The 12,491-nt window shown below is 40.6% G+C and overlaps 1 protein-coding gene across 1 annotated transcript in view; it reads left to right on the top strand.

The window, feature by feature from the left end:
- The window catches only part of SLC10A7 (solute carrier family 10 member 7), a 162,735-nt gene that overhangs the window by 149,307 nt on the left and 937 nt on the right, over window positions 1–12,491 (top strand). Inside the window, exons 11-12 of the mRNA XM_071555632.1 lie at window positions 1,623–1,768; window positions 5,050–5,088. Coding sequence (XP_071411733.1) covers window positions 1,623–1,768; window positions 5,050–5,088 — 185 coding nt within the window. The remainder of the gene's footprint in view (window positions 1–1,622; window positions 1,769–5,049; window positions 5,089–12,491) is intronic.

Genomic DNA, 12,491 nt, shown 5'->3' with positions numbered 1-12,491 from the left:
TTTGATTATTCCCTGGAAATATCCACATAAATAAAGGGTACTAGCAGGGGAATGAGATTTTTAGCGGTGCAATGTGATGAACCTAATAAAAATAATTACAAGAAGTGGTGCTGTGGAAACACTGAAGATTTCAGCAAGCCTAGTCAGGTGTCAGCAATAGTGGGGCACTGGTAAAGTTGTGACATTCAACAAATATGCTGTTTGCTCACATGGGGAAGAGGCAACTTTTGTTGAGGGAAACATGAAAGGGCGTTAAGAATGGGAATTTATCCAAGATATAAAGAAAGTTTACATAAACATGGCAACTTTGCCTGATCTGAAACATCTTCTGATGGGGAAATAGAAGGGGCATGTGGCACAAGTGTAGCTCTTTGTCATTGCTAAGAAAGGAGACAAGACCAGGCCAGGCTGGATGGGGATTTGAGCAACCTCGTCTAGTGGAAGGTTGTCCCCTTGGCAGGGGGATGATCTGTAAGGTCCATTCCAATATAAACCATTCTGTCATCTATGGGACACTCAGGTGAGCTCTGTGAAAACTGTGTGTAATCTGCTTTGCTGCATGGTTAATGTTGGTGGAAGATTCCTAAGATGAGGGAGAAAATAAGTTGTGTTCTCAGGAGGCTCCCAAAGAATTCCAGCTGCTCTGGTTGGTGATGATACAAATACCTGGTCAGGCAAGACAAAGCCAGTGGCAGGTTTTGCCCACACCTGCACTTTGTGGAGCATGATAGCGAAGTTCCAGGATTTAAATAGATAATTTTGAACAACAACATGCTCAAAGTAAACATAATCAGTTTCATTAGTGCAAAACTGAATGAAATTTAATTTTACTTGTCATATCAAGATTGTGCATGGAGATGTCTAAAAAAAATTAGCACTGTTGAGTGCACATTCAAGGTCTGAGTAAAAATGGCCCATCCCATCTAGGAACTTCTGTATTCCAGCTCTGCCTAGCTCTTCATAGGCATGACCACTTCTTACTGCTCACTCAGTTCACTAAACCTTTTCTCCCTCATGCTCATCTCTTCTGAAACACATAGATAGAGTAGTTTTGTTCCCTTACAAGTGAGCCCTCACCAGCAGAATACTTGACTCTCTGCCTGGACTGCAGGAACCAAAGTAGAGAAGGTTGTCCTTTGGGTGCTCACCAGCTGGCAGGGAGTGTATCAGGAAAACACAGCCCTCCTCCAGTGGTGACCAGACTGAATGAAGGTCACAAGCAGGAGTTGGGCAGGTTGGATGGAGGACAATCATGCAAACACAAAGCAGCTCAGTGAGAGGAAATAGTAAATCAGCAGCACAGAACTATGCTCAGCAACTGAACAGTCATGCAATAGCAGAATGCATTGTATATTAAGCCTTCAGCAGCAGTTTGACAACTATTATCGTAATTAGAAAAGATTTTTTTCCCTACTCCTCCCTTTCTGCCATAGAACTTTCTCTGCTGTGTATTGCTGGTTTGGATTGGAGTTTTTAATATATAAAACTTTTGAGTCTTCATTTTGTTTCTTTTGGGTTTCTTTCTTATTTTGGTGAAATGTCAATGTAACATCAAATGCTTTGCTTTTATCTGGAGCATAAAGTCTGAGGTGAGAGCGTCTCTCCTGTTTTTCTGCCTGCAGGGATTCCCATGCTGAAGATAGTATTTGCAGGTTATGAGCACCTGTCCTTAATTTCTGTCCCCTTGCTCATCTATCATCCTGCTCAGATCCTTCTTGGCAGCCTGTTGGTACCAACAATAAAATCGTGGATGGTTTCTAGGCAAAAGGTAAGAGTTGCTGGATTTGATTTATAATGGAAAGTCTGCTGTGAGGAAAAAAAAAAACCTAAACACATATCCTAAACTCCTCAGGTTCCTTCTTGGTGATCCTATGGTAGGAATTTTTCTGTTTCTTTGCTTCTGTTATGACAGTGATAGTCAGAGCAGTATGAAATTAAAAGTGCTGAACTTTATACCCTTTGGAAAGGGGTCTGAAAAGACTGAAAAAGTTCAAAGCTTGAAGTTAGACCTCTACAGTTAATTCAAATTAAAAATTCATTCAAATTATGAATGTAGAGTACATCCCATAAAAATAGATCCATCTTTAGCTAATCATCACAGCTTTGGATCTCATTTATGAAGGAGAAGTGACAGTGATGTGTCTGCTGGCATGGGAGCTGGGGATATCAGATAAAATGAGGGCACTTTCTGAACTGGATTGGAGCAGGATGAAAACTGTTATATTTTTTCTACTTGGAAAAAATAGCAGGAAGTCAACAGCAGTCTGGTGCATCATATTTCATGCCAAAATTATGGCATGAGATAGATTGTAGGATTATAGACAGTAACCTAGAGAGTTTGGCATCAACATCACTGACTCAAATTATGCTGATTTCAGTGCAAATTGAAGGTACTGACACCCTTTCAGTGATTTATATTAAATAATTATAGTGGTTTTAGTTGGGTTCTCAGAACAGCAGTAACCTCCTTGCAAAAAGCTAGTCCAGGAAATAGATTTTAATGCTGTCTTTTAATGTTCTGAGATAATAAAGATCAAGATGTTGTGGCAACTGAAGCAGCCTCAACAGCCATTTTTGGTGATGCTTCATAGTGTGGGAAGCCCAGCTCCACCAGTGCCCTGTATTCTCCACTTAGGAGTGTAGGAATTTTATTTATAACTCTCATATTTCCAGTTTTCAGCAAAACCCAACAGGTTGTCATTTTACTAGATTCACTCCACTATAGTAACCTTGCTAACCTGAATGCTAAAATTCTAAAAATCGGTGATCTTCATGTGCTACCTGAACTCTAAAAAGCAGAAAAACTCCCTGTTTTCAGGAACTGAGTTCAGAAATCAGACCTTTTTAAGATATCTTAGCCTCTGAAAATGGAAATTTGAGAGTCAGATGTCATCTATCCAATAGTCTGAAAGTCATGGTTTTTCTTTTAATCAGAGATTAGCAAGACACATTACAGGTTGTATAACCAAAATTCCGTGCAATTCCTGCAGAAAGATAGCCTAAAGTTAATTTAGTGTGAGAACAATCCCTGGAATGCTGACTTCTCTTCAGCATGTCACTGCTCTCTGCTGCCAACACCAGGAGTGCAGCTGGAGCTCATCCAGACCTCGCTGATCCTCAGGGTAGTAATGGCCTTTAGGGGCTGCTGTCAGCTGCTGCAAGTTAAAACAGCCTTTAAACAGAGCATCAGAACAGTCAAGCAGCACTGGAGAGATTTACAGTTCACCAGCACTAGTTTCTTATTCATTAAGCATCAAATAAACCTCCTGTGCTAATCAGACTGTAATGCTATTGTAGAACCACTTTGGGGGATTATTGTTCTGTAGAAGCAGTTTCTTCAGTTGGTCTTCTGTATTATTCACAAATGTTATTTTAATTACTCTTTGAAAAAAAAGTCAATGAGGTTGGGTCTGGTACATTTGCAATAAGTATAATAGAAGTGAATGTTTTGACTGGATAATGGTCTCCCGCTTTGAAAATAAACATGTCATCATCACCCTTGATGTTTATTTTCTACAAACACCTTGGCTTCGTTTTGGCATCTCTCTTGCAGGGGGAGACGGTTATCCAGTCACAGTACTCAGCTGCAGTGACATTCTTACTTAATTATGATAGTACATGTGATCTGGTTGTATGAAATTGAATTTAAATATTTAGAGGTTCATCTACACTAAGGTATTTCTAGTTTGTAAATACGGCAGCAGAATCTGCCAAACTACAAAGTTAAAAAATTGTTTCCCCAAACAAAATGTGGAATGATGTCTCTCTCCAAAGTCTCTTGCTGAATAATACCCAAAAGCCTAATCGCAAACAGGCTAGATTTAACAATAGTTAAATGCTGGTGTTTCTGAGGGGAATAGAGCCTATTTATTTTTAAAGATTTTTTTAAGGATTTACATTTGTGCTGGAGTGATTTTCAAGCAGTGCTTACAAGCTTTAAATGTACAATATTAAAGGTTAATATCTACAATAAGAAGCCCCATCAGATACCTCTCAGACTGAAAATTGCTTGTTTCAGCCGACTGGCTGCAAATGAGAATTCTCACCCTCAACAGGAAAATGCCACTCTGTCAGGGCTCTTCACCCAAAAGACTTAAGGAAAATGGAGGCCCAAATTTGGGGATTTTGCAAATTTCACTAATTTCCCTCTCAGGCCAATTTGTCCTGCACCAGAGAGCACTGAGCCTTTTTGTTGCAGAGCACACCAGCAGTTGGCATCCTCCACAGCGAGCACCTCGGTACTCAGGAGCAGCTGAAACCATAACACCTTTTAAGCCTGTCTCATTTCCCACCTAAGTTAGAGAGGCTGCTTCCTCCAGACTGGGAGCATGATCACCCATCATTGAGTTGAACTTCTGTCACACCCTGAATAAATAACTCAACTACCATAGTTGGCCAACTCTGCAGGGAAAACAGAGCTGGCCCCTGCCATCAAACAAAGGCCTGGGGTTTCTCTCTCCTTCAGCAGCAGTAGACTAGAGCTGCAAAAACGCCAGGTGTCCACTGGCATAAGGTCACTTCTGGACTGATGGACCTTGGCTTATTCTTACTTTTCTCAGGAAGGAAGGTATAAATATCAAGGTCCATGACATCCACCACTGCAGCAGTGACTGTCATTTCAGCAGGCTTCAAGCTATGTGGAAGGAAGCCAGGGAACACAAAGGTCTTGGCAGAAATTTTCTTCACAGACTTTCTCTAAGTGGGTCAGAAGCTCTTCTATCTGCGCCACAAGTGGTTTGAGTGGGGTCCAAATAGTTGCTTTCTGAAAGGTATCTGAGACCCACCTGCACTTCCATCACTGTCACTAGAGCCATAGTGCTTGTGGTTCCTCTATAAGGCTGTCTGTGTGTGTGGAGATTGTGATGGGCTATCAGAGGCACAAACATCACTGCAGAACCCAGACTGGCCTGGCAGCTCCGCACTGACTCCTCTCTCAGCCTCACAGAAGCGCACACAGCATTTTCTTGTCCCTTATAAATGAAAAGCTTCTCTTATGCTGTTGGTTGTCTTTTAAAAACACAAAATGACTGTTTTGTTTCCTCTTCACAGGCACTGAAGTTAACCAGGCAGCCCAAAGCACCCGTGAAGGTATAATTGTGGAGGTGGCCTGTGTCACAGTGAATGTATATATGTACTATACTGTACACGCGGACAATTGAGACAACTGGGTTTTGTGAATGTTGCTTCAGTGCATATTTTATTTTTATATCTATCTATATATATATATATATAAAAAGATACCTGGTAAGTGCCTTACAGATGCATTTTTGGCAAAAGCATTGTTTCCAGAAGCCACTTTGTTGGTTACTGCAAGAGGTTGTACAGTATTTTGGAGTCCTTTAGTTTTTTATTTTTCTAACCACGTGAATGGTCATGACTGACAGCTGTTTCTTCCATTGCCCCTGCTTTGAAGCCAGGGTGCACCAGCTGTAAGTCTCTGTTTTAAACTAGCCAAAATGACCAGAAGCCTATCCCACTGCTGGCTTACCCTGGGGAAGAGCTTTCTGAAGATGTTTTTCTGAGACTGACTTGAATTTCTGTGTGACTCTGTTACACACTCTAGTCATATGACTGTGACATGCCTTTTTCTTCTGAGTTTGTGTATACTCAGCATGGGGCCATCCATTAGATAGAAGCTGAGAAGCATGAATCATTTGCATTTGTTGACACAGTTGTCTAGACATTCCTTCAAAGTTAATGGTTTCTCAAGAAAATTCTTTCCATTGTATGATATTGTGCCATTGTATATCTTAAATGCCTCATAAGCTTCTTCAAAGAAATGGTCTGGTGCTTGGGTTATGAGTGAAGTATTTGTGTTTGCAGGTAGGAGATCTTTTTATAATTTACCCCTGAAGAACACAAATTTTTTGTTTCCTTTTTTTTTTCTTTTTCTTCCCCTGGTGCAATGCACAGAGACCTGCAGTGACAGAATTTAGGATGCTAATATTGAAACGGAGCCTTTATGTAGTAAGCCAAGCTGGTTTTTTTATTACTGCATGGGTAATGAATAATACTTTTTGAGGACAAGAAAATTGACAATTGCAGTTTGGATTTTTTTCCTAATTGAAAGGATCCTTAGGGTAATAGAAATGCTATCTTAGCTCATTTGACAATCAGCTACAACTTTTTAAAAAATAATATTACTCTTTTTAATAAATTGATATAACAAAAGAATATAAAATACTATTTATATGAGAAGTTGAAGAGAAAGGAATGCAGGCATGTATTTAAACATGTAGCCAGCAATGCATCTTGTCTGGGAGATTAAGATTTCAGAAATGTGCATAGTCCAGACTGGGAGGCATAACCATCTGCAAAAACTATGCTGGCAATTGTGCATTAAAATATTAAAAGGAATTAAAGAAATAGGTCAAACTTGGATCATTACAACAGCAGAAGTTTCACGTGTGTCATGGTTAACATTGCAGCTAATGGTGCGACTGAGTGCAGACACCTCAGAGCAGATCTTCAGCAAATGTAAGTTATAGCTCTGAGATGGCTGTAGCCGTTTGCACAAACTAAAGATCTTGTCTGTGACTGTAGGCATGTGAAATTCATATCCTTTTGCCTTAGTGAAAACAATGTGCTTGGTTTACCTAGTCTGTTATTTCTAGTCCGTTATTCCTGTGAAGAACAGGGAAGTAACCTGGTACCGATCGTCAGTGCTGTACCTGAGGTCAGTCTCTGTTGCTGTCTGTCTGAGGAACCACGGGGGGCTGACAGCATAACCTTGTCCAGAATTGTCATCACCAATAAAATAACCATGTGATGAAGGTGTGGGAGGTGGTAAAATTCAGAATTCTTTCATTCCCTGGAGGGGGGCTGAGTTCTCCCTATTGAGCAGGTGAGAGGGCTGAGGGACAGTGTTCAGCGCCGTGTCCCCCAGGGCTGTGCTCTGTACTCACTGGCCACTGATGGGAAGGGCAGTGAGCCCATGGATACAGTGTCTAGTGCTGTGTCCCCCAGGGCTGTGCTCCCTGCTCACTGGCCACTGCTGCAAAGGGCAGTGAGCCCATGGATCTGGTCACTGCATGCCTAGATAGCACAGGCAGATCCACCTGTGAGGAACTGAAGAGAATAGCATGCATGTTCTCGGGCCAAATTCAAGGTTCCCCTTCCTTAAGCATGCTAAGTAGTAACTGGCTCCACGTGGGAAAAATTCCCTTGGGTTTAAACACTCTGCTTGCAGCAGGGAACTTCTTCCAGACTCAGGACAGTTTCCTTTTGTTCTGTTTTCGTAAACCTGAATTTCCAGAGTATATAAAGACTTGATCCTGATCCCACTGAAATTGTTGACTCTTTCTGTTGGTTTTGAATGGCAAAACAAGAGGCCCAGAAAGAGTGCTCACTTTTTCAAAATATCTAGGAAGAGTTCAAGCAGCCAGTACCTGACTGTGGTTGTGTCAATGCTAAATAGTCAGAACACTGCAGGTACCCTTACTGAGCTACCTCTGCGTACTGAATCTCTGACTTTCAGTACAGCCAACAACTTGCTTATTTTCCACTGAACACATCCTTTGTTTTTTGTTGATTCTTTTTTCCACATTTGAGAATATTTCAAACTGGTTTATGATGTAGCTTTGTTAGAGTCTTTGCAAAGTCCTTGTTGATTGCTTGGAGCAGCCTAAATATTGTGTATGAGTGTTGGAGGTGTTGGTCTAAAGGGAATATAAAGCAAAACTGAAATACGTATTTTAAATCCATACTTAATGAAACTTGATTATGTACATCAATTTTGTTATGTTTAAAGACTGTTAAGATGTTTGTTTTATGAATTGTTATATATATCTTTAATAAACAGAATGAGTTTGAATTTAATTTTGTTATAGGAAAATAAGATAAAATTACTTATCCTCTAGGTCAAATTTTACCTCTGTTATCTATGTTTTATTCATTTGTGGGTGAGCTTTTAAGCTGTTTGGTTGTTTAAAAAAAATGCATGAGCTGTGTGGAAATATTTTATGAACTAAACTTGGGGATAAAAAGTCCTCAGAATACTGCCAATTGTCATCAACTGAAAATTAATTCATCGAATCCAAACAATTTTTCAGTAAAGAGTTGAAATCAACTTCTTGGCTTTAAATTTAGCCTGATATTAAACATAATCAGACAAAACTGATTGCAAATGAGAACTTTGCCCATGTTAAAACGTAAGGATTTTGTTGATCATCAACACTTCTTATTTCTGCATCTCTATAATCCCATCTAGTGATAACAGAGGTAAAAAATGCCCAGACAATAAAACAGCACTTCAGAGGTCACGGGGAGTGTTAGCACTTCATGTTGAGTTACTCAAATATGTTATTTCCCTTTTGTGCACTAAATGAAAAAGCTTTGATGGCTCCAGTAATTTATCTTATCAAGATAAATAATTTTTAATGTAGTTAAAATCAAAAGCCTGGCTGTGTTTTTTCTTATGGATCCTTTAGGAACTTGGTGTAAGTTACATGACAGAAAGGCAATCTCAGCAGAAGATGCACAGTTGTGCTTGTTCACAGAGCAGAAGGAGAGTAATCCAGCAGCTTGGTTTTACAGAAGTAGTCCCCTATGTTACTCTGGCAGTCAGGGAAAAAGGAGCTGTTAGTTTTATTTGTGTATGGTTTTCTGTGGAAATATCTTGACAGCAGGAGGTTAGAAGGTAAGATGAAATATGGTCTGTCTGCAAGCACATTGATTTATGTGCAAGTGCATACGTGCATAAGAGATGAGCAGTTATATATGTAGAAATGACTAGAAAGGACCAAGTCCCTGGTATACATTTTTTGTGCAAAACTGCATATGGAGAAAGAGCTACTTTTTTTGATGTTATTCTGCCATTAAAAATGAAATTTCAGACACTGAATTGTGTTTTGTATTGAATCATAATCTCATACAGAGCCTTTACAGCAGACAATCGCAGCTTTGTATTGTAAACTGTAGACTATTTTGCACTTAAATAGATGTTGATGCATTTGGGAATTACAACTCAGTAAAGGGCTAAATCATAGTTATAATCCAAATGCATTTTTATTACTATTATTATAAAGTGCCAGAAACACAGGCAGTCCCTCGCAAACATGTTAAATAGACAAGAGACTAAATTCTGCCCTTGGTTACACTTGCACATCTCCAGTGCAAGGTTGTTAAGCTGCAGAGCAGTCTCCCCAGGGAAGCCGTTTGAAGAGCCCTGCCATTGTTCTAACAAAGCTCGGGGATAATGTAGCACATGATAAGAGTAAATGAAGTGTTTTACTCTAGATTTGGTGGCCTGCCCTTCCCAGCATCTTGCAAACCGAATCCCTATTTTCGACTCCCTATTTCTGTGGGTAGCCCCACTCTCACAAACCAGAACTTAGAGCATTCTGTCAGGACAGTGTCATAAGAGGGACATTGTCTCTCCTCTGCCATTTTCTTGCTTCAGCCAGGTTATCCCTTATGATCATTAGACTGTGCCTTCTTTGAGGAGGCATTTTGATGTAAACTCTTCAAAGTTTGTGTGTATGGTTCCTGTAAAATTCTCATTCAACAGAGAGCACTCTGTGGGATGGTCATTTAAGTAATCTCCTGGAGTCACATGGACAAGGACTTTCCAACTGCTTTAGCTGTGCAGAACTGGAGAAGGCAGTGATGGGAAATGCAGGTGCAAGGCATTGCCCCAGGCAGGTCTGCCTCATGCTGGAATCTAGAGCTGCAGCAGAGGTCATGGAAGCAGCCTCGGAATTGTTCTCTTGACAGAAAGGTGGAGGGAGAGATCTTCAGAGAAGTGAAATCAAATTTGTTAGTGATCAAAAGGACAAGAGAGATGCATGTATTGGAAACAACTGGTGCCAATGAGGCCTCTCAGCCGCTTCCCTAAGCCAATTGCAGTCTCAGTGGAGTATCAGCTTCTCAGTCCACCAAATTGCAGTAATCAAGTCTGGAGCTGATGGGAGCATGAGTCACCACATAATTTTCTCATCAGTGGAGGCCAAGTTTTCAAAATATTTTTAGATGCATTTCCACAGAGATTTCTGCCAGCCAGTGACCTATAGAGTGACAAGAAAATGAGCAATAGCTGCTGCTGAATCAGCCTCTGCTCCTGCCACCTACTGTACTGACCACAGTTTGGAGCAGGGAGGGCAGGTAAATCAAAGGCCTTCAGAATTGTTAAGCAGAAAAGATCAGCCCTGCTGAGCTGATCTCAACACCTGGATTTGTTGAGTAACAAAATAAACTGAACTCCTGGGCTGTCTGGTAAGTTCAAATGAACTCTGACTGTCTTGCTTGCCCAGACCAGAAACAGGCATGAGATTAGAAATTGATTGTGATCCCTGCTCAGAGACTGCCAATACCCAACAGCTGCAGCCACACTGAAGAGGCCGTGCATCTCCTGAGGATCCCGTGCTGCTGCGTATTTATTGTCCACTCTACCTGTGTTCAAAATTGCCACCTGGCACAACTGTTTTTCACCCAGTTAAGAAGAAGGAAAAAAGCCTCTGGGTGTTATTCAGTGGGTGTGCTCCATCTAGTATAATACTCACAAAATCAGAGGCTTGCAGATGCCAGCCTGCTGGTGTTGGTTCATCTCTGTGAGAGAAAACTTAATATTTGTGGTCAGTTTTCTTATGACGGGATTCCAAATTCTAAGGGAAATCAGCTGCCTTAAAAGGGAAGAAAATGGGCTTTCTTGAAGGAAAGACAATTTCAGTGATAGGATTAAAAAAATTACAGAGGTCATGTGAGGGCTTGCCTTTTGCCAAAATAAATGCAGGAAATAAAATTTGTGAGTCCTGTGACAATAATTGGGTATGAAATTCTATTGACAAAAGCTTTTGCAGTTCTGTGCTCCCTCTGCTTCTTAGCATTGTGGCTCCTTCCCTGTTGGTGTCCTTTGTCTGTTGAACAGCCCATACCCAAGATGTTACAAATTTAGGTTATTTCCTGGTGCCTTCTCTGTGTAGTTTTGCCACTTCTTGTCAACACTGATTAGATTGGTGATAAAATACCTGGTTTCTCTATCTTCAATATAAATCTCCCCCTCCTTTTTTCTTTCATTTCTCCCAGTTATCTGTCCCTAACTGAACCTCCTGGTGTCTCACCAAGATGATGCTCTATCTGCTCTCCAAGCTCTTAGAGACTCCATCCTTAGCCAAGAAACCAGGGCAGCTTTCCAAGATGCTGCCTGGGGAAGCAGAACTCAGCTTTTTGTGCTGACACTGAAGAACTTTATCCATGCAAATTATGATTCTTGTATTCTTCATCAGGACTCACAGCTGGCCTGCAGCTCACTGCTGTATCCACTATAGTCACTGTCAGTCCTTTGGGCAATCCCAAACTGCTGTTGATACATTTTGCCAAGTTCTCCAACAAATTCTTGCTTGCTCTGTTTCATAATACTGCTTTAAATTAGAGACACTTTGGGAAAACCTCTGTTTTTCTGTATAAAAATTGCAAAAAAAATATTTTTGATCTATTTTAGTCACTGTCTGAAAAAATTAACTGTAGTTTCCAAATAGTGGCTCAGGACTAAAAAAGATGCATGTACACGATTTGCCTCACACATTCACTCTGCCCCTTCCCCAAACCAGGCAGTCTTTCAGGTACCTCAAGGAGAGTTGCCTAAAGCCCTTTTTAGAAAACAGCAACAACACCTGTTTAGGTCCAATTCCCTGATAAATAAAATATATCCCTGAGGCATAATAGCATACTAAAACTAAGAATATGACACAATTTTAGCCAGCTATATGGTAACTGTGTTGGATGCAGCTCTCGGAGTGTTAATGTGAGAAGCCTGTTCTTTGCAGTGAGCGCCGCTCACGGATCTCTCTGCCCGAGCCGGAGCCGAACCCATCCCCACAGCAGCACAAACAGCGAGAGGCCAGCAGGGCCGTGCCCTGTGCTCACAGACCCCCTGCTCTCTGGCTCTCCAAATGTACAAACACAGTGGGATTGTGGTACGTGAGCTTTGGTGTGAGTCAGGGGGACAGAACAGAAGTGTTGCTGCGGTCTGTGGAGCCTGACTGTGCCGTGTTTCTGTTCAGGTAACACATATTTGATATATGAAACATTAATGTGGAGCCTCTCTCGTTATAAAGGGCCTAAAGATCTGTGTGTGTGTGTGTGTATATATATATATATACACATCACATACTATCACATACCAATGTTCCCAAATACTCTCATTTTAAGTATCGGAACATGGTTCGAAAACAAGAAAAATCTTTCTGATATCAGTTTTGTGAAAGATTTTTTAGGTAGTAGGGTTTTTTTAAAGCAGAGGTTCACAGTACATATAGAAAAACTCTTTTGCGTGTTTAACACTATGTATGTTTAACCATTATCTTTCATAGTCTATAATTTAATATTTTACAAATATTTTGGAATGTATTTTGCTTATCTATCACTGTGCTTTCAACAGCAAACTCCCTCTGCTAACTCATCCCATTTGAATTTTTAGCTTTGGTGTATGCATAGATATGCATCAGTGTATTGCAAGCAGCAGCTTTCTATGTGTAAAATATAAATTTAGTGAG

The sequence above is a fragment of the Pithys albifrons genome, chromosome 5, assembly GCF_047495875.1.
Source record: "Pithys albifrons albifrons isolate INPA30051 chromosome 5, PitAlb_v1, whole genome shotgun sequence".
NCBI classification, from domain to species: Eukaryota; Metazoa; Chordata; class Aves; order Passeriformes; family Thamnophilidae; genus Pithys; species Pithys albifrons.
The sequence above is the reverse complement of the archived record's forward strand: the minus strand, read 5'-3'. Positions and strand labels throughout refer to the sequence as shown.